The sequence below is a fragment of the Eretmochelys imbricata genome, chromosome 7 (assembly GCF_965152235.1).
Source record: "Eretmochelys imbricata isolate rEreImb1 chromosome 7, rEreImb1.hap1, whole genome shotgun sequence".
Classification (NCBI taxonomy): Eukaryota; Metazoa; Chordata; order Testudines; family Cheloniidae; genus Eretmochelys; species Eretmochelys imbricata.
In genome coordinates this window covers 67,310,986-67,338,823 of record NC_135578.1, presented here as the reverse complement: position 1 = coordinate 67,338,823, position 27,838 = coordinate 67,310,986, and the positions used below count along the sequence as shown (strand labels likewise).

Genomic DNA, 27,838 nt, shown 5'->3' with positions numbered 1-27,838 from the left:
GTGCTGTATTTGTTCGGCTACTGAAGTGCTGTATTTGTTCGGCTACTGAAGTGCTGTATTTGTTCTACAAGCCAGGTAAGCTGCAGTCATCTCATGTAAAACTTCCCAACCCTTGCTTGGATTCTGCAACTTCATCATCATTTTAAGGACAGATTATGATCTTGCTTACACCTGCATAAATCAGGAGTGACTCTGCTGAGGTTATAAACAGAGCTAGTAGGAAAAGCAATTTTTGTCAGAATTTTCAAACCAAAATTGGGTTTTCAACTAAATAAAGTTTGTTGTAGACAGTGCCAGCTTTCCATAAAAATTTTGAGTTTTCATTGAAAGAGTGAAAGTTTTTGGTTTTCAGGTGAAAATTTCTTCTTTCCTCTCTCTTTTTTTTAAATTATGTAAAGTCAAAATTTTCTGCCAAATTTTTTTTGGATTTTTTTCCCCTTCATTTTAGTCAAAATTTTCTGCAGGAGGGAAAAACAACAACAACAACATTTTCTAACCAGTTCTAGTTATAAACTGGTAGAATCCAAATTAGGCTCAAAAAGTGTATCTAGCTCTGTGCCCTAAGGGACCACAAACTGAAGCATAGGCTGATGAACCTGGGAGGCAACAATAGCAAGAGAGGTCAAAGCCAAATCACCCAGGGAACACATTCAAAGAAGAGCTGGAAACTATATTGGTGGCTGTGTTCATGACGGAACAGAGATGTGCGACAGTATTGTGACATTCTTCCTCCTTGAGCCCTATGGAAACCCCCTCCACAAGTCTGCAGATGCTGTTGAGAAAGACCACAAAACATCACCTCCCTTAGAACTCAGGTATTTTCCACACAAGAAACCTTCCCTGCACACTGAAAATGGCAGGGAAGGGAAGAAGTTTCGTTCAGCCAGAAGGTTCACTGATTCAAAGCCCAGTGAAGCCACTTCAGTATGCTTCAAGTTGATCCTTGAGGTGCTCCTCTCTCGCCTCCCCTCAGGCATCAGTTGGTTTCCAGACACTGTGACCGTGACTCTCTCAATACCAACAGTGGCCTTGTGAGCATACATTTCCAGCTTGATCTGAAGTGGGAAGTAGCAAGGGATGAAGGGACAGGGAAACCAGGCCCCACCAACAGGATGCTGTAGTGGAATTTTGTATCTGAGGGAGTTTCCAGTCCCACAGAAGGAATGAGTCCCACCCCGACCAGCTGGGACAATGATTGGAGGGAAACCTCCATGAGTCAAAATTGCCGTATTTTCAAACAAATTTTTCCAGTATAAACAACCACCTATCTCAACATTTGTTCAGTGTTTTGGCATAATCCAGAGAAGTGCTGGAGCAGTGTGAAATATTTAATAGTAAAGGACACAGTCAAGAGCCCCCTGCCCTTATATTTCCTATCATTCTCCCATTTCTATTGCTCACAATCAGATCTTAAATCAGATCAAAATCAGATCTCTGGAATTGAGATTGCTCTGCTTAGCAGTATTTCCCCCTCCCAGTACCCATGATGGGGGTGGGGGGGATGTCTGTCTGTCTGTCTGTGTGTGTTGGGGGGGATACGGGCATTAAAGCATTTGTTTTGAGACTAACTATAAAACATTAACACATGAGGAAAAACAGGGAGGTCATATTTTTGACCTCTGGTCTCGACAATGTCCTTTTCATACTGGTAAACAAGTTTCAAAAGTGGATCCACAAAAGATTTAAAATAATAAAAAGAGACAGGGTGGGTGAGGTAATATCTTTTATTGGACCAACTTCTGTTGGTGAAAGAGACAAGCTTTCGAGCTATACAGAGTTTCCAGCCTGAAAACCACCTCTTCCACTAACAGAAGTTGGTCCAATAAAAGATATTACTTCACTCACCTCATCTCTCTAATATCCTGGGATCAACATGGCTATAACAGGGGAAACAATATAAAAAGTTAAATTCTCCATTTTTTATTTCATCAGCAAGTACATTATATAAAAACTTAAAGTATCAAATCAGGACTAAAACCATACACATAGAGCCCATACTAAATGAGCAATAAGGACCAAATTCCATACTTCGATGTTAACCCATAGATCCCATTGACTTTACTGGGAGTGCCATGTGCGCATCCAAGGACAGAATTTGGCTCCATTGGCGAGCTAGCAGTAACAGAGCATAAAAATCTCAAACTTGGGAAAAGGTCTCTGGTGCTCAGAATCTCTCATCTATTGTCCAATAAGTCACCAATTTTTTTCACCATTTTTACTGATAAGAAATGCTAAGACAAATACTGTAAAGTTATGGTGAAAACTGTGTGTCCCCCCTTTTGCAGGATATAAAGAGAGAACATTCCAGCCTGAAGGTTATTCACTGCGATTTGTTTGTTTTTCTTGGAAAGCCATTGTAACTCTCCACAATGTAACGGAACATAAGAAAGCTGAGCTTCATTAAAAGAGGCTCAAATCCACATCATACTAAACATCCAAGTGCCTTTTTCAAAACTGTCTTATCCCAAAGGATAGTTCATTACTGGAGTTAGTTCCAAACTAAAAGACCCTGTGAGCCATCCATATAAAGGATTTTCTGATTCCCAGTGATAATGGCACCACCTACAAAGCAAAGTATTATTTAAGACTTCTAACCTAGGCTGAAGGCAGAACTGTTTTTTCCTGTGCCTGGAAAAGGTACAGAGGACCTCTTCCTTCTTGCCCATCTTGTGGATTCATACAGGAAGAAAGAGAGGTCAACAACTGAGGATACTCCCCCTATAGTATGAGCATTCAATTGATTTGGAGATGTAGCCAAGGCCCTGCCCCAGCATGGGCTTGGTATCACCACCAAGCAGGCATGGGAAACTACATGTCACACTTTCTCAATGCAGAGGCAGTGAACCTGTGTACAGCCCTTCCTTTCTATCAGCTATACTGTATGGGCAGAATGCCTTGGGAAGCTTGTTTGGCCATTACAGCTGGTAATGCCACTACAGCTATTTGTACTTGAAAGGACAGTTTAGCCCAAGTATGGGGTGGGGGAGGGGGAGGAGGAGAAAAGCCACAGAAGTTATGTAAAAATTAAGAGAAAATTGTTTGGCAGCTCAAGTCCTTATTACATATTAACTTGCTCTACGCAATAAAATCTGACCTTTTCCAAGTGTCTTTATAGACCGACGCCACTAGTTTTTTGTTTTGTTCTCTCTCCCTCCCCACCCCCTTCACCTTTGGAAAATGGAACAGGCCTATTAACATACAGAGTTTTCTGGCAATAAAGTAAACCCTGCCTTTTGAAACGCATGAACCTGAGAAAATACAATATTTTTTAAAAGCCTATACTATTTCCTCATTAAGCAAGTTCTATTTATTAGTACTGTGTAGTACAATATAGCACAGCTTCTTACAAAGCACAACAAAAGGGAGAAACTCTTGTTAAGGAAACCTGGGTATAGATACGCACTTGGTGGATTAAGACTGATGGTACTTCCTTTTAAGTTTAAAAAAAACAAAAACCAGCCAAAACACTGGCCCTGCTCCAGCAAACCCTATTGATCCAGATACCCATCCTTGAATGCTGTTTCGCTCAGTTTATATTTTTCACAGCCAAACTATTTCAGCACCCAAATACAACGTTACCGCCTCCAGGTTTAAAATAAATGCAGAGCCAGCAGGATATTCTGAAACTCTCAGGACTATTTTCATTACAGAACTCCAGAAATAAAATCAAGTGTATGTGTGTGTGCGCGTGCAGGGGAGAACACAACAGACCAGACCTTAACAACAGATTACAGAGGCACCACAACAAATTTCATACAGGTTAGTCAATCACAACTTGTCCTTCCATTCTATCTTCCAGCAGAACCTTTTAAATATTAAGATGAAATTAAATTAAAAATTGTTTTTAAAAAAAGCCCATATAGACCGAGTTGTCAAGTTAGAGAGAAATTTAGAAACATCCTTAGGAGACTCAAAAAGCAAGACTACTACTCAAGACATGCTATTTTCCACTAGAAAGGCAAGGAATCCTCAATATGCAAAATATGTTACATAAAATCCTCTAATCCTTTTGGGTAAATATATTATTCATGTGTTATTAGAATAGATTTTTTTCAACATCACTTTGATTTCAGTCAAGTCCCGTCCACCAGCCAGCACCCAAACTTCCCACTCTCAACAGCTGATTTGTTCACAGCTTCTTGCCTGCTCTGTCAATTTTTCTTGAGACATTTCGCCACCTCTCCAGGTTACTTGAACTGCCATAACCCTCTGTCCCCCTCTTCCTAACATTTCCCCAGCCTGGTGCATGCAGCGAGTGACACATGTCCAATGAGGAGAAAGTGCTTAAGTATCTCATTTCAACACTCATTGTGCCGGAACCAGCTATTTCAACATTCTAAACCTGAGCAGTTGAAACAGGATTTAGAATACACCCCATTGTGTAAACACAGTGAGCATGTGGCACATGAGTTGCAATATCTACATTTCCTTAAGCCACCGATGAAAAGCACAGAAGTGCTGGATATTCCTTCCAAACCCCACATAAATAAAAATAGAAAAAGGGAGTATCGTTAAAACAGAACAAAAACAACTACAGTCACCATCCTCTCTCGCTGAGATCAATCCCACATCCCTTCATAGCGTTCGCCCTTGGACACAGCCTGAAACTCTGAAAAGCTGTACAAGGTTCTACCATAGCAATACAAACTACCTGACCCAAAATTCAAACAGGACTCCTTAGCTATCCAGGACAAAACAGGAAGTGCCTACGACTCAACAAACAGATCTATCTGTAAGAGACATAGCTGGTAACATTTTTTTGAGAAGTTGATGAGGGGCTCACTCTTCAGTAAACTCCCCCATATAAACCAATGTGGTGGTGGTGGGGGGGGAGGAAATCATGAGACAGCATTTGTTTTACAATATGCATAAGACCAAAATGCAAAAAGGTAAATAAAATTATACAGAAAAGGCAGCTTACTGCACAACTAGAGAATTAGTTGGTAATGCTGGCAGAAAGCTTGTTACAAAGGGCAGCAAGAAAAAGCTTCACAAAACTGTATAGGATGCCCAGAGTTAGACTGTATAGGTGCCATGACTCAGGAGCATGAGAGAAGGAACGTCATGGTCTATTTTTGTTCTAAGACCCCTTTTAATCTAATTAGCATAATATGCATCACAGTAGCGTGTAAAGGCCCCAGCCAAGATCAGGGGCCCCTTTATGTACTGTACCAAATATATAGTAAGGAAGTGCCTGCCCCAGAGCCCTTGCAGTTTAAAGAAGACAAGACAAAGGATGGAGGGGAAAACATGCACACAGGTGAAGTGATCTGGCTAAAATCTCATAGTAGGTTAGTGGCAAAACTGGGAATAGAATCTAGATCTCCTGACTCCAGCCTAGCACCGTAATTCTCAAAACCATGCTGCCTCAGCTCCTCTCTTGTTGAGAAATTCTATCCAAGTGTGGTGCCAATTCTGTCACACTTTACCAATGTTTAATCAAATTAGGCTATAATGCTGAACTCATTTATCAGTCAGTGTAGATGAGGACAAGGCACATTCAGCATCCTATCAGTTAACTGTGATTAAACCCAGGGCTGAATAAGATATAATTATTCTCATCATTAAGTCAGATATGTCCTGGTACACACTGAATTAGGGTGACCAGATGTCCCAATATTATTGGGACAGCCTCAAATATTCAGGACTCTGTCTTCCATAGACACTTATTACCACCCCCCCTCCCCCCCAAACACACACCTTGTCCTGATTTTTCACCCTTGCCATCTGGTCACCCTACACTGAATGTAAGTCATGTTCATCATTATGTCAGATTAGAGTTCTTTAATACAGCCCTCCCCCCCACACCCCATAATGGGAAGTATGTGTGTTTATTTTATACAATTTCAAATACTTGTCTAGACTTCCCCCATTTTAAACTGTAGATATGACCTACTTCAATAAAATATTTTGAACCCATTGCAGTAAGTGTAAACATTGACTCAATCTGTGATTTGACATAAGCCCTATCTCATGTGCAGAAAGTGCCATTCATGGTTTCTCTTCGGGAACCTTTCTGGTTTCCATCCAAGAAACATGTTACTGAGAACCATGTATAATCATCCTTAAAAAGGACTACAGTCTTATTCACTGAGCCTGTGATTCCCTACACAAAAGGTGCTTTCAACAACCCATGAGATGATGGTAAATGAGGAAAACAAAAAATGAATTCACCTAAAAAACCCCTCACATTTTAAACTGTGTGTTGAAATTGCCTCTGGAGCAGAATTAGGAGAAAAACATTACTGAAGTCTGCTAATTTTATAACACACCATAATGCTACTTTCTTGGAAAACATCCCAACTTTTTCTGTCCTGGCTGTTGGGGGGAAAAAAATAAAATCACAGAAGCAGCAGTTACAAACCCTGGTCAAAAAAAGGTCAAAGCAGGGTGAAAAACGCTGTTTCCACCACACAGCAGCTCAGTATGAAGGTTCCTCAATAAAGCAGCTCTGTTAACAAAAGCATACTACAGAGTTCTGTTATTTGTTTAATTCGTATTTATTTTCAGTGATACAGAACCATACCACAGTAGGATCAGAAGCAAAGCTAGTCTTAGTAGTATTGACTAGTATTGTAGTCAATAACTACAAATTTCACATTATTCAGAAAATACTCGTGTCAGACATTTCCCAGCATATTTGATTCTGGTATTTAGAGCCTGTTTACTTTCACTTTCAGTGATATTAATTATTTAAGCCATTTTGTTTCACTTCAGCCTGTACACAGCAACTCAGTTCAACTGCAATCAGACAAGATACACTAGTATTGTCACGATTCCCTGCAACAGACTGTGTAGTGACCATCACAGCCTGGAAAACTGAAAGCAATCCACTGATTTCACACAATAGTTTTCAGGAATTTTGACAGTTGTCATGAGTACCGTTAAACAGACCTCAAACTGTTAGAAAAACTTAGTCATTAACACTAAGTAACTAAGGATACATTTAGTGCCATAAAGTCCTGCACAGTGTGTGAGATAAAACAATTTTGTGAAACAAAAACATTCAAACAGGAAAACAAACGAAGCTCACATTAAAGCAGATGTTTTCAGATCCTGCAATCTAACAGGAACATTAGTTCACAGGAACACTAACTAGCCCACACGTTACCTGAATGTAGTGCAACTTTATTATTTGGATATCAGAGAGGGACTTCATAGGGGAAAGATAATTAGAAGAGCATTATTGCCATGACAGAAGAGAGCCATATGTGAGAGTGAGAAGAAGGCTAGACTGGTGGTCTGGCTTAGGAAGGTAAGGAGGTAAAACAATCTTGATATCACTGGACAAAAATACACTTCATGTGAAACACTAATCCTCCTCTCTTGCCCTCCCCCCACCTCCATGGATATGGGGCTCTTTTCCTCACACACCTGAATATGGGGTCTCAGTGGTGGAAAAGAGCTACTAGGCAAATGCTTAAGCCTTTGTAGGATCAGGTAGTCAAAAGTTAATGCAGGAGCCAAATGGAGGTCGTGGGGAAAAAACAGTGGTGCAAGATTTGGGAACCAGGAGAAAGGTGCCACATGGTAAAATCGAGGACAATCTAGGGAGAAATACGCTAATTCATTCCTACGTAACGTGGACACTGCAGCAGAGTCCCCCTACAGATTATCAACTCCACAGGGACTTGAATTACTGACACACTAAGCCCTTTGTCTAAAGTGAAGGTATTTTCCTGTTCAGGGGACATTTGTTAAGCTGGGGTCAGGACTGTATCCCTTTATAGGGTGTTTCCCACAACTGCACATGTAGTATCTGATCATCCTTTATCTGCTCAGAAAAAGAACTTTCCTCCCTTCCCCTTAAGTGAAGTTCTACATTGATTGGTTTCCAAAGGTTGTTTCTCTCAGCCAAATGTTTTCTGACATCCTTGTTTGGGGAAATACTGGCTTAAACTTGTGCATCCAATGGCACACTCAAAGACTATACCTAAGAATAAGGGGGTAAAAAAAAAAAAAAAAAAAAAAAAGTCAATATACATTGGAAAGCATGGATAACATTGGCCAAACAGCTGCAACTCTGCTCCTTCTCTGCTTTCAGTCTGCAGGATTACCAGAAAAAACAGAAACAAAAACAGAAAACAATCCTCTTTGCTATCAGTATAGATCTTCAGCATGCCAGCAACTCTGAAAACAGAGAGGATCTCACTGAACCATCTTAGATTAGATTTTAGACTCTGTGTACTACAGCACTTAAACCAAAGTGCACCCATCATGATGCTACAGTAAATTACTCCTGCCTTCTTTAAGCCACCAGAAGACCACAAGATTTTATCTTTCTTGCTCAAAAATGACCACATTCCAGACAACTTTTAATGTACACAGGTTTTCAAGTGGTGTCACACTGTAAGAGTCAGTAAGGATAGGTAGCAATCTCTTAAAGGCCAAACCAAAATGTATACAGTTTGCACACTAAGAAGTAGGGTGACTGCAAAGTTACTTTTAATATCATACTGCTGTGAGCTGGGTGAAATATGCTTATGCTCCTGAGGGGGTCAGGGCCTCATGTGAGGCATGTCATCACCACCTCCTGTTAGCGTTAATCTCTTGTTTATGAGCTGCCTGAGACTAACAGCCTCTAGCCATAATAAGCACTGTCTTCCAGGTCTCCGCAAGCCTTGCTCTCTCTGTGCAGACAAGCAATAGGCATATACCAACCCACCAACCCCCTTGACACATCTCTGTCACTGGACACTCACAGAAATTAACAGGTTTGCAGGCCCCAAAAGACTAGTATGCACACAGCTAGACTGGTACAATTCAGAATCAGGTCCTTGATAACTTCACAGCACTGAGATATATTTATAGTGAAAACAATTGTAAGTTTATTATTAAAGATTAAGATCTAAGAGACAGTAAGCAAGGCAACAAGTGGGAACAGAAATGGTTACATAGAAAACAAGAAGGTATAACATGCTGCTTAAAGTCTCAGCTTACCTTTTACAGGCAAACCATCTGTCTAAAAGCAGTCTTGTCTCACCCAAAGCTTTTTCGCAGCATTTCCAACCAGGACAAGTTGGGATCCCGTTTTCATGAATGTAATTGCACTGATCAGTTACTCCCAAGGTGCAGGATAACCGAGTCCCCCAGTTACAATGCAGTAAACCTTTCAAGTATACCCCCCCACACACCAATGTTTTGTTCTCCAGTGTGCTCTTTACTGTTGATTTCACATCCCCCAGTCAGTTCCGTATGCAAAATGGGTTTCCATTGTGTTGGCTTACAGTGCTTGATTTAGACATAAACATAGGGAGACTGGAGAGTCTACATCCCTTTGTCTGACAAAACTTGTTTGACAAATCTGCCTGGGACACAGACTCTAAGACACATTTTTGCACCTATACGTAACTCCTTAAAATCATCATGCGTACATCTCAAAATGATTATGAGTATCGGTAGGACAAACATTTATTAGTCACCTCCCAGGCCCCCACAACCCTTTTTTAGACAAATACTATGAAAGCAGCACATTAGGAGTTGCTGTTACAGAAGAGTGAACCCTTCGCCAGTAGGCATTGCAGGGTTCTTAGGGTCACAATGGGTTCAGACAGACACCATGCAGCATAGGAGATTCCATCTGGCTATTCTGTATTCATGTTTCCAGAAAGTGTCTGAGATAAAACACACCAAATAAGTCATAAGGTAAAAAGACAACCACAATCTAAGCAAGACATAATTTTGACCCCTGCAAATACTGGGTCCCTGCATCCCATACTCCCATAAGTAGTTCCGCTGTGCCTGTGCAGTGGTTGACTAATTACCCTTGAAGAACACCCACATAATAAAAGGCAGGCATTCCAGGGCAAGTTTGGTGTCATCACTAAAAACACTATGCACTTAAGCCTCAATCTTGCAAACTTTAATGTACATATGTAACTTCATCCACAAAGTTATGGATGTGTTATGCAGGATGACACCCATAACTCATAGCCCTTCCACCATGGGGATTTACATGAGGGTGTGAACCAATTCCCAATTAGTGAACCAATTCCTGTTGTGCTATGTCTTGTTTAAGTGACAGGACAAGAAAAGGAGATGGCGTTTTGTAAAGTAAACTGACAGCTATGGGAACAGCTACTTTCAGTGTCAAAGCAAGGCCAGTATAAGATAGGACAGCACTTTCCCATTGATTTTTTTTAAAATGCATTCTGTTCCATGTAAAACCCCAAACAGCTTGAATCTACCATTAGCAGGAGCGAGTCAGGCCTGCAACAGCCAAAGATATGACCTGTGCAATAGCAGTATAATGTCATGTAACAAGTTATTGGCTTTTTATTCTTGTATTGATTCAGGCCATTTAAAAACTCTCCCTACATTAAGGGGGACACACACACAGAAACCAGGCTCAGTGAAGCAAAATACTTTCCCAAGCAGGAAATGATCCCAATTAAACCATCTCACCAGTTCCATGAAGAACACAGGCCTAAAAAGAGCAGGGCTTACAATCCATAAGAAATCTGTGGTGAAACAGGCACCCACCTGTTTGGAAGGGACCCCATAAGAGAGGCAAACTTGCTCATCAGTCCTTCTCCAGAAGACATAAGCAGTGAGCATCCATGAATGGTGAGACATGTGGCTGCCCCAGATCCAGTTTCTGGAGCTGTACACCAGCCTACATCCCCGGAGGAGGCCTACTGACATTTCTGTCCCTCACTGAAAGCAGAGGAAGCATGGTCAGATTTCCCTCTAGTACTCTTACTTGCTAGCTGCACTCCTTACCAGGGGCTACTCTAGAGCCCCAGTGACTGTGGCTAGGCAGTTCCTTCTGCCTCATACTAGAGTTGAATCAGATCGACCACCAACTGCTGCCACTAACAGGAGTGATTTCAAACCCTTCCTTCCCCCAGCAACTGCTTCAGGATCCTCTCCAGCACCACTGCTACAGCCACTACCCCCCCTCCCCCCCCAACAATTCTTGCTTAAGATCTCCTTAGCCATAGCCACAGCCTGGATGCTGCCTTCTACCTTTGCCCCACACTCTTTGGGTCTGCTGCTCCTCTCTGTTTTAATCAGCATGGTGTGGGGGGACAGAAAATGGTCTTCAGGAGCCCCCCCGATCTGCTGGAATTGCCTTGGGACTTGAGTAAAGCTAGAGAAGGTACCATGTTATTTTGAAAGAGTAGGGTGTGAAATTACTGGAGTTCTACTCTCAGTCTTCAGTTGTTACAACTGAATCAAGTATATCACCATCCAGCGTGGTGATAAAGAGACAGACAAAAGAAAGAAAAGAGTTCTACCATATTTAAGATGGTAACAAACTGTTGCCTTTCTATTCTATGTCCTTGAAGTAGCAAAGGTTTCTTTTACCGGTGGTTATTGAGAATTCTGCATTTCCCACATGAGACTTGACAAATCACTATTCTTCTGAATTACTATCTATACCTTGTGAGTCACCACGTGGCTGGGAAAAAATGCACGATATGTTCAAGCGAGACCTCAATGGGACTACTGTGGAGTTTCAAAGGCTGATTTGATGAAATGAGCAATTCAGCAGCTCCACACTAAGACTCTTTAAAAATGATTCACAGTAGGTCCCAACTATGTTAGCACAGTTGGTTGCTAGTGACTGAAAGTTGTAATTCGATGGCTGTTTGGCAATCTATGTGAAATAAATGGGCAGGGTAAGCCCATGTTCTCAACATCATCATGCCACCGGGACACCCACATTTTCAGGAAAGGCCAAGGACTGAATGAGCTTGTAGCCTGAACTGGTTTTCAGCCGTGGATGTCGTTCCTCCAAATCAGCCTAGCGGTATGACAGAGGAGCAACACAAAAACGTCTGCACCTATGCCACTGCACATTCTGGGACATTTGCAGGACCATGGTCTCTAGCACCATTCACCAGCATTAAGTCAGAGGAAGTCACAGGCAAAGGAAAGAAAACATCTGTATGCTTATTTTTAAAGGAGAACTTTGCATTAAGATTCCAGATTAGTAGGGAAAGGGATAATATATTAAATAGCATGATATGGAGCAGCCAATCATCATCAGCTCGATTGCTATATCCACAGAAAAGTCCAGCTTTTAACTCCAAAAATCCTGTGCTATTTGTATCATTATTATGCAGCTGAACATTTGTTTCCCAATCATTCAGTTCTGTGCTCTTTGGGAGTTCAGCCCCTGCGGATTTGGGAGATTACATTAATGCGCATTAGGGAACTTTTAATGAATACCAGCATAGTCCACGAGAGCCAGCTATTGAGCAACACATTGGAGTGCCCTAAAATGTATACTCTTCAAGTACAGACTATAGCACCATGTAGACAAGCTCTTGGTTTATTAAAAAGTCTCTAAATACCTACTGGGGGACAACAAAGACCAAAGCCTTTAACAGTGTCTGTACAAGCTTCTAACTTCCCCACCCAGTGTCAAAACATAAACAGAAATGGAATTAGTTGACAAGAAGCCCTGACTGATCATTTTCCTTTTGTAGCACCTCGGTAGTTCATTTTGCAATGCTTCTTGTACTTTCATGGTCCAAAATGTTTTTTTTACTATACACTCATTATTACTCTTGCTTTGAGATGCACTGTAAGAACAAGATGTTTGTATAAAGAAAACATCTTCAACTGACATCAAATTAGGTCTATGAGCTCTTGGAATAGATGATTCAATTGAACTGTTATGATTTAATCCTAATATTTTCTATACAGTCGTCATTTGAAGAATAGATAAAAAAGCCTCCATAAAAATATCATGGATGTTCTTCAGAGTTCAATTACTCCTCAGAGGTTTAGAATATTCTATTTTAAAAGGGCATATGTCCAACACAGCCCAAACCTTGCAAAATTTCAGCCTTTAATATTTAGCCTTTTTGTCTTAATTACTCTGAGTAGGTTTTTTCAAAGAGTCAAACAGTACTAAAATAACCTTGCCCTTTTCTTTGGTATGAAAACACAAACACAGGAAAAAGCAGTCATATTTAAGTTGTCTAAAAAAAGAAAACAGACATTCCTAACCATGATAGCAATTTGTATTACAAACCAACGCCTTGTTTACAGTTTATAAGGTTGGGCCTTAGAGAATGTAGCAGCCACCCTCTATGGCCTAAGGGTTCAGGCATTCTCTCCACCTAGCTCGGGGAAATAAAAAAAAAGAAATACAGAAGTCTTTCGAAACCTCTATTGCAAATACTTGCATTTCTGTTCCAGAGACTGCAAAAGAAGGGGAAAACAACAACAACAATACCTAGCTCTTAAGGAGACAGTCTCATACACACTAGGATGGAAAACCCCAGTGGCTCTCAATCTTTCCAGACTACTGTACCCTTTTCAGGAGTCTGATTTGTCTTGTGTACCCTCAAGTTCCACCTCACTTAAAAATTTTACTTGCTTACAAAAAAATCAGACAAAAAAACTACAAAAAAAGTGTCACAGCACACTATTACTGAAAAATCGCTTCCTTACTCATTTTACCACATAAATTATAAAATAAACTGGAATACAAATATTGTACTTATATTTCACTGTATAGTATACAAAGTAGTATAAAAAAGTCTGTATGAATTTTAGTTTATATTGACTTCGCTACTGCTTTTTATGTAGCCTCTTATAAAATTAGGCAAATTCCTAGATGAGTTGGTGTGCCCCCTGGAAGACCTCTGCTTAGCCCTGGTTGAAAACTACTGGCTGGAAGAGACCTTTGAAGCTGTATTTGTGAAACCTATGCAGTATAGATATATGAATATATATGCTCTGTAAGAAGCTAGCTAGATTTGGCAAGACCATGCTCAAAGCACAGTTAAAAATCAGTCAACAGTTTGTTTTTAATGGAGACTAGTATAACAACATTCACTACATACTTAACTCCCTCAGGTGCTGAATTGTCCAGGAAGTCAATATGCAAAGTACTGTATCCAGTAGTCATACTTCGACAATGTGCTTTGTTCATTAATGACGGCAAAAAGTTAGTGCTGTGCCTCAACTAATTCCTCACAGGGACCATGTTAACTGTATTTAAATCAAAAATCCATGCGTTCCACAGTAATTAAAATTTTACTAAAACTGTCAAAGGGTAGTTAAAAGAAAGTAACGCTTTGTCTACACTAGAAAATTAGGTCAGCTTAACTACATCACTCAGGGGTGAGAAAAAATCCCCACTGTAGACAGCACTACACTGTTTTCTTCCGTCAACTTAGTTACAGCCTCTTGGGGAAGTAGATTACTTACACCGACTGGAGAACCCCTCCTGCTGCTGTAGCTAGGGTCTACACTAAACCCCATCTCAACCCCAGCACATGTTGAATCAACAAAACAATTTTGAAAAGAACACGGTCAATTTACGTCTTTAACATAAAAACACTTGGCAGAATTCAATTTTTTAAAATAATTTTAACAGATATTGATGTTTATTTTTAAACTTTTTTATCAATTTAAATTTTAACAGTTGTATGAAATTATGCCTGGGACAACTATTTAATGACAGACATTAAGATTCAAAAAGTTAAAGTTTTATTAACCGTTAAAACACAAATTGTCAACATCACATGCCAGAATATAGATCTGCTTAAGTCAGATTCTGTTTTCACAATCCATTTGCTCGTCCATTTGTAAAGCGCCAAAGTCTAAATTATTGGATTTTGACCCTATCAAGCTCCGAAGCCGCATTTTTCTTACTTCGCTATCTGTAAACATTGTTAGTTTGTGTGTATGTGGTGAAATCAACATTTACTGACATTTACCAATACAATCCTTTTAAGCCTAAACATTCCATTTCTGAGACAGTCTCCTTTCTATATAATCTCCAGATTTTTAACATTAGTATTGAAAGAAAGAGAAAGAGAGAGAAAGAAATTGTTCCATCAATTTTAAGAGTCTTTTCAGCAATGGAGAAACTGGCTGACTTTACAGGGGTCCAGTCTGATGATATCCAAAGTTCTGTCAAAGGTAGCGGATAACTTGCTACTTGTAACTATCCCAGGTACAATATTTTCAGACAAAATGTGATTTTCAGGTTGGAAGTGTCCCTTTATAAACACAGGGCAGGCTGAACAATGCTATTAAAGATCAGCCCAAACTAAAACCTGCTTCCCGCAGCTCCCATTGGCCGGAAACAGCGAACTGCGGCCACTGGCAGCTGCAGGCGGCCATGCAAAATTACGCAAACTGTCTCACGGCCCGCCAGCAGATTACCCTGATGGGCTGCGTGTGGCCCATGGGCCGCAGGTTGCCCACCACTGCTCTAATGGAACCATCTAAAACTGCCTCAAAACTCCCTTGAACTTTAAGGAAGTTGGATCTGGACTTTGTATCCAAGGACCATCTTCCTTGGCTGTTCAGTGGCTTCAGTGAGAGAATGTGGTATCACAATCCAATGCCTAGCTGAGAAGACTAGGAGTAGCACTGTATGTAAGGGAGCAGTATGACTGCTCAGAGCTCCAGTACGAAACTGCAGAAAAACCTGAGTGTCTCTGGATTAAGTTAAAAAGTGTGAGCAACAAGAGTGATGTAGTGGTGGGAGTCTGCTATGGACCACCGGACCAGGGGGATGAGGTGGATGAGGCTGTCTTCCGGCAGCTCGCAGAAGCTACTGGATCGCACGCCCTGGTTCTCATGGGTGACTTTAATGATCCTGATATCCGCTGGGAGAGCAATACAGCGGTGCATAGACAATCCAGGAAGCTTTTGGAAAGCGTAGGGGACGATTTCCTGGTGCAAGTGCTAGAAGAGCCAACTAGGGGGGGGAGCTTTTCTTGACCTGCTACTCACAAACCGGGAAGAATTAGTAGGGGAAGCAAAAGTGGATGGGAATCTGGGAGGCAGTGACCATGAGTTGGTTGAGTTCAAGATCCTGACACAGGGAAGAAAGGTAAGCAGCAGGATACGGACCCTGGACTTCAGGAAAGCAGACTTCAACTCCCTCAGGGAACAGATGGGTAGGATCCCCTGAGGGATGAAGGGGAAGGGAGTCCAGGAGAGCTGGCTGTATTTCAAGGAATCCCTGTTGAGGTTACAGGGACAAACCATCCCGATGTGTCGAAAGAATAGTAAATATGGCAGGCGACCAGCTTGGCTTAACGGTGAAATCCTAGCGGATCTTAAACATAAAAAAGAAGCTTACAAGAAGTGGAAGCTTGGACATATGACCAGGAAAGAGTATAAAAATATTGCTCGGGCATGTAGGAATGAAATCAGGAGGGCCAAATCGCACCTGGAGCTGCAGCTAGCGAGAGATGTTAAGAGTAACAAGAAGGGTTTCTTCAGGTATGTTGGCAACAAGAAGAAAGCCAAGGAAAGTGTGGGCCCCTTAATGAATGAGGGAGGCAACCTAGTGACAGAGGATGTGGAAAAAGCTAATGTACTCAATGCTTTTTTTGCCTCTGTCTTCACTAACAAGGTCAGCTCCCAGACTGCTGTGCTGGGCATCACAACATGGGGAATAGATGGCCAGCCCTCTGTGGAGATAGAGGTGGTTAGGGCCTATTTAGAAAAGCTGGACGTGCACAAGTCCATGGGGCCGGACGAGTTGCATCCGAGAGTGCTGAAGGAATTGGCGGCTGTGATTGCAGAGCCATTGGCCATTATCTTTGAAAACGCGTGGCGAACGGGGGAAGTCCCGGATGACTGGAAAAAGGCTAATGTAGTGCCAATCTTTAAGGGAAGAAGGAGGATCCTGGGAACTACAGGCCAGTCAGCCTCACTTCAGTCCCTGGAAAAATCATGGAGCAGGTCCTCAAAGAATCAATCCTGAAGCACTTACAAGAGAGGAAAGTGATCAGGAACAGTCAGCATGGATTCACCAAGGGAAGGTCATGCCTGACTAATCTAATCGCCTTCTATGATGAGATTACTGGTTCTGTGGATGAAGGGAAAGCAGTGGATGTATTGTTTCTTGACTTTAGCAAAGCTTTTGACACGGTCTCCCACAGTATTCTTGTCAGCAAGTTAAAGAGGTATGGGCTGGATGAATGCACTATAAGGTGGGTAGAAAGTTGGCTAGATTGTCGGGCTCAACGGGTAGTGATCAATGGCTCCATGTCTAGATGGCAGCCGGTGTCAAGTGGAGTGTCCCAGGGGTCGGTCCTGGGGCCGGTTTTGTTCAATATCTTCATAAATGATTTGGAGGATGGTGTGGATTGCGCTCTCAGCAAATTTGCGGATGATACTAAACTGGGAGAAGTGGTAGATACGCTGGAGGGCAGGGATAGGATACAGAGGGACCTAGACAAATTGGAGGATTGGGCCAAAAGAAATCTGATGAGGTTCAATAAGGATAAGTGCAGGGTCCTGCACTTAGGACAGAAGAACCCAATGCACAGCTACAGACTAGGGACTGAATGGCTAGGCAGCAGTTCTGCAGAAAAGGACCTAGGGGTGACAGTGGACGAGAAGCTGGATATGAGTCAGCAGTGTGCCCTTGTTGCCAAGAAGGCCAATGGCATTTTGGGATGTATAAGTAGGGGCCTAGCGAGCAGATCGAGGGATGTGATCGTCCCCCTCTATTCGACATTGGTGAGGCCTCATCTGGAGTACTTCAGAGTAACAGCCGTGTTAGTCTGTATTCGCAAAAAGAAAAGGAGTACTTGTGGCACCTTAGAGACTAACGAATTTACTGGAGTACTGTGTCCAGTTTTGGGCCCCACACTACAAGAAGGATGTGGATAAATTGGAGAGAGTCCAGCGAAGGGCAACAAAAATGATTAGGGGTCTGGAACACATGACTTATGAGGAGAGGCTGAGGGAACTGGGATTGTTTAGTCTGCAGAAGAGAAGAATGAGGGGGGATTTGATAGCTGCTTTCAACTACCTGAGAGGTGGTTCCAGAGAGGATGGTTCTAGACTATTCTCAGTGGTGGAAGAGGACAGGACAAGGAGTAATGGTCTCAAGTTGCAGTGGGGGAGGTTTAGGTTGGATATTAGGAAAAACTTTTTCACTAGGAGGGTGGTGAAACACTGGAATGCGTTGCCTAGGGAGGTGGTGGAATCTCCTTCCTTAGAAGTTTTTAAGGTCAGGCTTGACAAAGCCCTGGCTGGGATGATTTAATTGGGGATTGGTCCTGCTTTTGAGCAGGGGGTTGGACTAGATGACATCCTGAGGTCCCTTCCAACCATGATATTCTAAGACTAAATCTGAACGTATTGGAATTTTTTAAAGGAATCAAAAAAAGTCTATTTGGGGTCTGTTCCACAGTGGGAGATTCAAACCTGGGTCTACCAGACCCCAAGCAAGAACTCCCAACCACTGGGCTAACACCAACACGCCACTACCTCTGTTGTATTAAAAAGAAAAAAAAATCAGTGCACTTTCAGATCCACTGGGACTGCATTTTTCAGTCTAAAACTATTTGTCTAAACATTTTTGCCCAGCTCTAGATAGACACTGGTGTAGACAGGGCTCTAGTATTTTTACCACCATGAAACAAAAGCCTGTTCAGACCAAGTTGTCATGACATAATACCTGAGCCCCAGCTACACCAATTGTTTAGCACTAGTGCAGCTGCCACACAGCTGGCTTCTGCAGTAACATGGATGCAAATTCTCTTAGGGTAGATGCACCAGAGACCAGCTTCACAGCTTGCAGCAAATATCTACTGCTTGGATACCCAAATCACATGTGATTCCTCCCTTTTAAAAGGCAGATAAATTGTTGACAGAACTAGCTCTGTATCAATGGTCAGAGGAAGCTTTATAAAAATCAATGGTCAGAGGAAGCTTTATAAAAATCAAAGGGCAGAATCCAGAATTAAGACTGGAAGCAATACATTGTAAATATTTACTGCTGACCTTTTCACTACTTATATACCTGGAGCACGACAGGATATTTCACCCTGGCAGCTGCCAGAAGGGAAATACAATATTTGCATAATATCAGAAGCTGAAAAATACCATAAGGTCTCTGTTGTTCAGGTCAACAGCCAACCATTTTGCTGAGACGCTGGGGCCAATAGCGGTGTTTTACCATAATTAAAAAGGACTACCTCCATCAACGCTATTCATTATAAAAGGTGTGTGAAGGCAATCACCTAAGCATCAGTACACTACTTATTAGTTCTACCTGTGCATTCTATCCCTATATAATTTCTGTATATTGTAGAAAATCGAGCAGGCTCGGTTTTGAAAACCCTGGTGTTTTAGTATCAAACTTCAGATATTTGCCAGTACATTTGAATCATCATTGTTATTCTGATGACACGGAGTTCCAATATTCTCTTTCACAGGTTCTCTCTGTGCTATTGTGTCTCCCGCAAGTCCAGAGCCAGATGTTAAATCGTTTGCTTCAGCTGAGCAGTGACAAAGCTGAGTTTATTGCAGGTGACCTCCTTGCATATTTGTGGTGACACTGCCTCTAGGTAGGCCCCATGAATAAGGCTACATTTTAGCCACGGGTATTTTTATTAAAAGTCATGGAAAAATTCATGAGCCCATGACCTATCCAAGACTTACTAAAAATACCCGACTAAAACTGTAGGGGGTGGGGGGAAAAGGAAGAGGGGGCGAGTCATGGCTCGGGGTGGGGGGGATGCTGCAGGTCCTGGGGAGGGGGGCACAGGTGCAGGGTGGGGAGTCGCTGCCCGGGATAGGAGCAGGGGAGAGCGCAGGTGCTTGGGATGGGTTGGGCATGGGCGGGGGGGCTGAACCTTGCTCCTTACCCAGCTCCCTAGCTCCACGTGCTGCCTCCGCTCCGCTCCAAGCCCTGGTTCTTCAGCTCCCATCGGCTGGGAGCTGCGGGCAGTGGGAACTGCGGGGGCAGGGCTTGGCTGCCGGCAGAGGCAGCACGCAGAGCTAGGGGAGCTGAGGGAGGGGAGCCTCCCGCCCCCGGTAAGCAGCAGCCCCAACCCCAAGGCCTGAGCCCCCCCACATCCAAACTCCTGCTGCTGGGGCGCAGGAAGCCCCCGGAGACTGCCCCAGCAGCAGCCAGTGCAACTGACCCCGGTACTGCCGGGGCTGCTCAGGTGGCTCCTGGGCCAGCCGCATGGGGCTGCTGCAGAAGTCACGGAATCTGTGACTTCCGTGACAAACACGGAGCCTGATCCATGAACTACTAAGTGACTCCTTTGCCTCCAGATTTGCCACAGGGTTCTGCTCCACCGCCTAAATTTAAATTTTTTAAAAACTACATTTCTAGTGCTTATGGTTGTGCTGAAAAACCTTCCCAGTATATTCTGTCTGCAAACAGCTTAGAGCAATAACTGAAAGAGGGGCAAACTACTACCCTCACTTGTTACAGGGACATTAACTCTGAAATATAAGCGACAAGACGTTTAAACTGCTTCTTTTCTTACCTTAAGATCTAACTTTTATGCTTATTTTACAAGCCCAAGTTGCCTTTCGAGGTGTCCAAAGCCTAAGGTGTCCCCTAACCAGTGGTCAAGACTTCATCTTTTCCCCATATAGCTATACAACACAGTTAAGCCCCCACAACGCATAGCGTTACATTGGGTGTATAAAGTGACTCAGTGAGAAATGAAGGTCTAGGAATAGTGTAAAATTGATGTGATTTGATATGAAAATAAATAACAGAAGGGAAAGAGCACTGGTTGTATTACTCACTTTCAGATTTAATTCAGGATAAGTCTACAGCTATGAATTTACCTGGCACGGACACAGGATTTCCTATATGCAGCACCAAGGAGTCATACTAAAAAGAGTACATGGGGCCTTGCCTTTAGAGTCAGCAGCCCTGTTAATATCACAGCTACTGTCGCATCTGGCCAACATCTTTGGTCATATCTGTATTCTGACCAGAACTTTTCTCTTGCCATCTCTGGATCATAATTACTTTTCATCCCATGCTGCCTCTTTCCCATGCTACCAGATGGTAAATGGTCCTTTAGAGGCTGCATTTACAGTAACTTGCTGATTTATGAACTAGTACATAAAATATTCTGTAGGCTTGAGCTCAGGCAAAGAATCGCTGCGTGGATTCTTATGCTAACTCTGCTTTTCCCCAACTATTTTTCTAACACAGTCATTACACTGGCTTCCCCTTAAATATTACATACAGAGCTGCTTTGACAACTTAAAATGATTTTTTTGAAACCACATCTCTGGATAGGGTTTAGATAGTTTTGACACCATGATGCTGGCAGACCAGGTAGCTCATACCAAGGTCCCCATCTCTCAAATGAACACTGAAATACATAGCTGGAATCCATCTGACTCACCTGTGTGTTAGTATTATTAAAATAGGTATTAGAATTCTAAGCAAATGTTTAGTGTTCAAATGTTATGAAATGCTTGTAAATTGCTGCATGCATTCATGTCATAATATCTGTATCCCATGTTATAAGTAGGGCTGTCGCTTAATCGCAGTTAACTCCTGCAATTAACTAAAAAATAATCGCGATTAACAATGTGATTAAAACTGTGATTAAACAATAATAGAATACCAATTGAAATTAAATATTCTTGGATGTTTTTCTACATTTTCAAATATATTGATTTCAATTACAACACAGAATACAGAAAGTGTACAGTGCTCACTTTATATTTATTACAAATATTTGCACTGTAAAAATGATAAAAGAAATAGTATATTTCAATTCACCTCATACAAGTACTGTAGTGCAATCTCTTTATGGTGAAAGTGCAACTTAAAAAAATTTTTTTTTTGTTACATAACTGCACTCAAAAACAAAACAAAACAACAATGTAAAAACTTTAGAGCCTACGAATCCAGTCAGTTCTACTTCTTGTTCAACCAACTGCTAAGACAAAAAAGTTTGTTTTTATTTATGGGAGATAATGCTGCCCACTTCTTATTTACAATGTCACCTGAAAGTGAGAACAGGCGTTTGCATGGCACTTTTGTAGCATTTCAAGGTATTTATGTGCCACATATGTTAAACATTTGTATGCCCCTTCAGGCTTCAACCACCATTTCAGAGGACACACTTCCATGCTTATGCCGCTCATTTAAAAAAATATATATATATGTATTAAATTTGTGACAACTCCTTGGGGAAGAATTGTATGTCTGCTGCTCTGTTTTACCCACATTCTGCCAAATATTTCATGTTATAGCAGTCTCGGATGATGATGACCTAGCACATGCTGTTCGTTTTAAGAACACTGTCACTGCAGATTTGACAAAACGCAAAGATTGCTACAGCACTCAACACAAGGTTTAAGAATCTGAAGTGCCTTCCAAAATCTGAGAGGGACGAGTTGTGGAGCATGCTTTCAGAAGTCTTAAAAGAGCAACACTCCGATGCTGAAACTACAGAACCCGAACTATCAATAAATAAATAAATAAATAAATAAAAAATCAACCTTCTGCTGGTGGTATCTGACTGCTGTGGATCGTTATTAAGCAGAACCCATTATCAGCATGGACGCAAGTCCTCTGGCACGGGAGTTGAAGCATGTAAATATCCTGCAATGCTGGCTACAACAGTACCATGCGAACGCCTGTTCTCGCTTTCTGGTGACATTGTAAATAAGTGGGCAGCAGTATCTCCCGTAAATGTAAACAAACATGTTTGTCTTAGCAACTAGCTGAACAAGAAGGAGAACTGAGTGGACTCGTAGGCTCTAATATTTTGCCTTTTTTTTTTAAAACAGTAATTTTTTGTACATAATTCTACATTTGTAAGTTCAACTTTCATGATAAAGAGATTGCACTACAGTACTTGTATGAGGTGAATTGAAAAATACTATTTTTTACAGTGCAAATATTTGTAATCAAAAATAGATGTAAAATGAGCACTATACACTTTTTATTCTGTGTTGTAACTGAAATCAATATATTTGAAAATGTAGACATCCAAAAATAAATAAATGTTGTTCTATTATTTAAGTAACAGTGCAATTAATCACACGATTAATCGTGATTATTTTTTTTAATCGCTTGACAGTCCTAGTTATAAGGCAATACTGAAGTGTTTGTAACTGTAAGTCACCAGACAAAAGAGAAGCATTGAGTGTGACATATTAGTTTCCAGCAGGAGACATTATCTCCTGCCCAAGAAAAGAAGGCCACCACCACCAGACGAACCATTGGGGAACATCAGAGGACAAAACACTTTGTTGACTGCTCCTCCTTCCCCCTTCCCCACCAGGAGAGGTGCAAGTGAATTCCTCCCAACAGCTGAATTTGCAGATGGTGGGAAGGAATCAAAAGCCCTAGCAAGGATGAACTGTATCTTTTATGCTGCTTGAACTCTGAAGGGCAAAGATTATTAAGCATAAACAAAAGAATACCTGTGCTTACTCTAGGTTAGTGCTAAAGAACACAGAAAGTTTGCTTATTATAGAAGTGTCTATTACTTTTGGAAACTTAAGATCAGAACCCATGTGTTTTTATTTATGTTTACCTGCTTTAACCTTGTAAATAACACTTATTTCCTTTTCCTAGTTAGTAACTCTTTACACAGTTTATTACAAGCTTGGCTACAAGCATTGTTTTTGGTGATAGATCTAAGGTGCAACTGACCTGGGGTAAGGGACTGGTCCTTTGGGACTGGGAGTAATCTGAATATTATTGTGATTTTTGGTATAAGGGACCATCTATCACAAGAGAGATCAGAGTACCCCAGGGGACTGTCTATGACTCCATGTTAAGGCTGGTATAGTGCTGGAGGAATTTACACTTGATAATAGGCTAGTGAAATCTAAGTACAGAACTCAGAACCAATTTGAGGTTTGTGCCCTGGTTCTTAACAGTCTGCCCTGAGGTTGGTACCTATGCTCTTAAGCCACTGCAGGCATGACAGGCTCTCATGATGCAGGACTTCTGGTGACTACGAGGTATAGGATTAGCAGGTGGGATTTCCAAAAGAACCTCAATGAGTCTGGGAACTCGGCCTTGCTCAATAAGGAGCTCGATATGAGGCCAAGTTTTCTGCTAGCATAACTCCACTGTAAACAGAGAAAACAACCTTATAGGTATTTTAAGGCTTGGTTTAAGGACATTTATTTCTGATGGCTTACCCAATGGCAGTTGTATTTATATATTTTATGGGTTGAGGGAAAGAGCCGCCATGCACACTCTCATGTCTGTTTTTCCCAATGCAGTTTCCCCTCACTTCCTGAAGCATCACTTGCAATTCCCCCTTGAGACACTAGATCCACCCCGTATATGCTCCACCTCATGGCAGGGATTCCCATTCATTCGACAGTTTGTTTCTCTGGCTATGTTTACATTTGAGCTGCAATATGTGTCTCAGCTCACACAGAGGTACCCACGTTAGTGCCTAAAGTTAGCTGCATGTCCACAGTAGCATGGGTGAGAGCTTAGACTTGCCACCCCAGGACATGGCCAGGTGGTCGGGAAGGTTTGTACTCCAGGCCAAGTGGCCGCCTGTGCCACCAATGGACACACCACTATGTTTAGCGCTACACAAACTGCTAATCGCACCTCCCAGCATGAATAAGAACATAGAACACAAGAATGGCCATACTGGGTCAGACCAATGATCCATCTAGCCCAATATCCTGTCTTCTGACAGTGGCAAATGCCAGGTGCTTCAGAGGAAATGAACAGAACAGGTAATCATGAAGTGATCCATCCCCTGTTACACACTCTCAGCTTCTGGCAAACAACGGCTAGGGACACCATCCCTGCCCATCTTGGCTAATAGCCATTGATGGATTTATCCTCCATGAATATCTAGTTCTTTTCTGAACCCTGTTATGGTCTTGATCTTCACAACATCCTCTGGCAAGGTATTCCACAGGTTGACTGTACATTGTGTGAAAAAAATACTTCCTTTTGTTTGTTTTAAACCTGCAGCCTATTAATTTCATTTGGTGGCCTCCAGTTCTTGTGTTATGAGAAGGAGTAACTAACACTTCCTTATTTATTTTCTCCACACCAGTCATGATTTTATCAGATCATATATCCCCCCCTTAGTCGCCTTCCCCCCACGGATGAAAAGTCCCAGTCATATTAATTTCTCCTCATATGGCAGACACTAAACCCATACCCCTAATAATTTCTGTTGCCCTTTCTGAACCTTTTCCAATTCCAATATATCTTTTTTGAGATGGGGTAACCACATCTCCACACAGTATTCAAGATGAGGAAGTACCGTGGATTTACATAGAGGCAATATGATATTTTCTGTCTTATCTATCCAATTCCAAACATTCTGTTCACTTGACTGCCGCTGCACACGGAGTGGATGTTTTCAGAGAACTATCCACAACGACTCCAGGATCTCCTTCTTGAGCGGTAACAGCTAATTTAAACCCCATCATTTTATATGTACAGTTGGGATTATGTTTTCCAACGTGCATTACTTTGTATTTATCAACATTGAATTTCATCCGCCATTTTGTTGCCCAGTCACCCAGTTTTGAGAGATCCTTTTGTAGAGCTTCACAGTCTGCCTGGGACTTAACTATCTTGAGTAGTTTTGTATCATCTGCAAATTTTGCCACCTCGCTGCTCATCCCCTTTTCCAGATCATTTATGAATATATTGACTCGGTCTGGGCCCAGTACAGACTCCTGGGGAACACTACTATTTACCTCTCTCCATTCTGAAAGCTGACCATTTATCCCTACCCTTTGTTTCCTATCTTTTAACCAGTTACCAATCCATGAGAGGACCTTCCCTCTTATCCCATGACTGCTTACTTTGCTCAATAGCCTTTTGTGAGGGACCTTGTCAAAAGCTTTATAAAAATTGAAATATACTGTATTCACTGGATCCCCCTTGTCCACGTGCTTGTTGACCCCCTCAAATTCTAGTATATTGGTGAGGCATGATTTCGCTTTACAAAAACTTTCTATCTTCCTCTCTAGGATTTAACTTCTACTTTTTAAAGGATGTCTTTTTGCCTCTCACTGCTTCTTTCACTTTGTTGTTTAGCCAAAGTGGTACTTGTTTGGGTCTATTGCTAGGTTTTTTAATTTGGGGTATACTTTTAAATTGAGCCTCTATTATGGTGTCTTTTAAAAATTTCCATGCAGGTAGCAGGGATTTTAATTTTGGTGTTGTACCTTTTAATTTCTGTTTAACTAACCGCCTCATTTTTGTGTAGTTCCCCTTTCTGAAATTAAATGCAACACACCTAAGAAGAGCGAGCGATGTGACAACATTCTGGATGGGAATTCAGGTGAAGAGGAAACACTTTCAGCTGACCAAAAGGCACATTTATAACCTATGTAACATTTAACAATATATTTCAAGAAGGTTATTTGTATTAGCCACTTTCCTGAAGCTTACCAGGAAGCAATCACATGGCATCACGCTATTGGCTACTACCCAAAAGAAGTGTAGGAAAATGTGTGCATAGGGAGGCATGTAAATATGGAATTTTATACTTCTCCCCTCCCCCCATATACATACCGCTCCTGTCCTTTTAGTAGTAGTCACTGAGCAGTGCAATTGACACGTATTGCCATTGCAGCCCTGCCTGTGGCCCCCATTGTGCTAGGTGCTGCACGGCACAGAAAGACGTTCCCTGCCCCGACAGTCCCTGCGCCCCCCCGAGTTTGCGGTCTAATCGCAGCAGCCCCCCCGTCAAGCTACACCAGAAACCCTGGGTACGCTCCAGCCAAGGGGCCGGAGTCTGACTGGTTCTGCCCGGCTGCAGCTCCCCGGGCTTTCAGCGGGTGCGAGTTTCCCTCGCTTCTGGCTGCCGGGAGACCGGCCTGGGGCCGGGGCGCCAGGGTGTGTCGGGGCTGGGCGCGCCGCAGAAGAAGGGGGCGAGGAGCTTGGGGGGGGGAGGCTCCCGCCCAGCCCCGTCCAAGTGCCACGGTCGCTCCTGCGCCGCTCCCCGCTGTCCCCCCCTCACCTGCCAGCCGCCTGCGCGCCTCGCCTGGCCCAGCCACTCCTGCACCCCCGGGCTCCTACCTGCGGGACGCGGGGCTCCCCGGAAGCTGAGGCGGCCGCGCGTCCTGTGGGCCGAGGCGCTCTAGGGGAGGAGCCGCAGCTGCTTACAAGATCTCTTCCTCCTTCCCCCGCTGTGAGTAGAGCAGGGCCGCGGGCGGGGAGGAGAGAGACTTTCACTCGCCCGCAGCCCCACGCCCCCGCCCCCGCGGTGGAAAACGTGACAGCGCGCCCCTGGTCCCAGCGGGCCGCGCCGCTCGGAAAACGCAGGTGTGGCTCGCTCCGCGCTCCGGAGAGCTTCGCTGTGCCCCGGGCGAGCTCCAGCACCAGCCCCTCCCGCTGCCATCCAGCCAGGGGGCTGCCCAGGCAGCGGCGCGTGGGGTTCCCCGGGCTGGGCGGGTCAGTGTTACAAAGGGTTAGCATGGGTGTCTGGGTGGGGCTTGAAAAAAATCACCCCACATGGACTACATAACTACCCTGTGACCTGCATGTGGAGTCAGGGGGTCTCCCACGTACTGGGCTTCCTTTCCACTGTCACTAAACCGAAAAGGAAACTGACGGAATATTTGATGCCATTTTTTTCTTGCAACATCCTTTTGACTAACTCTCAGCTGACTGAACCCTCCCCAACCTCGGTGAAGTCACCCTGAGGTTGCACAGACTGTAGGTCAAAACAGCATTTGGGTCAGGCTTTTTAATAGCCCTTTAGACGTGGAGGAGCCAGCCCCTCCCTCACTAAGTCACCACTCCACTGCTGTCCTTTCGCACCCACATTAATAATTATTCTTTACAGTGCCCCAGTACCTAGGGACCCCAGCCCTGGATCAGGACTAAGCTTCTGTACAAGCACAGAACAAAGACTGGCCCTGCTCCAAAGAGGTTGGTACATAGAGGCAATGGTGTGGTAGTCTCAGGCTACACATTTTGTTTAGAAAATATTGCACTGAGGACATGGTTATTTTGAAAACACCTCTTACATTTACACCCTCCCTTTCATCCAGCAAGTAGCTACTTTCCACACAACCGCCCTGATTATCCCTTCTGCTTCCATTCAGATTATAAAGGTGAGAACATGTCAATGATGAGGGGAGGGAGAGGGACAGGCATCAAAAGATG

The 27,838-nt window shown here is 42.7% G+C and overlaps 1 protein-coding gene across 3 annotated transcripts in view; it reads right to left on the bottom strand.

Annotated features, from left to right (window-relative positions):
* The window catches only part of ANXA11 (annexin A11), a 56,736-nt gene extending 29,807 nt beyond the window's left edge, over positions 1-26,929 (bottom strand). The window contains exon 1 of one of the 3 annotated variants that reach the window (XM_077821132.1): positions 26,688-26,929. Coding sequence is in view for 1 of the 3 variants with exons in the window: in XM_077821130.1 (XP_077677256.1) it covers positions 10,483-10,575 (93 nt within the window). In the remaining 2 variants the exon portion in view is untranslated. Of the gene's footprint in view, positions 1-10,482; positions 10,589-26,687 lie in introns of those variants that run through there. The other 2 variants (XM_077821131.1, XM_077821130.1) reach the window with 2 other exon arrangements.
* Positions 26,930-27,838: the final 909 nt, after the last annotated feature.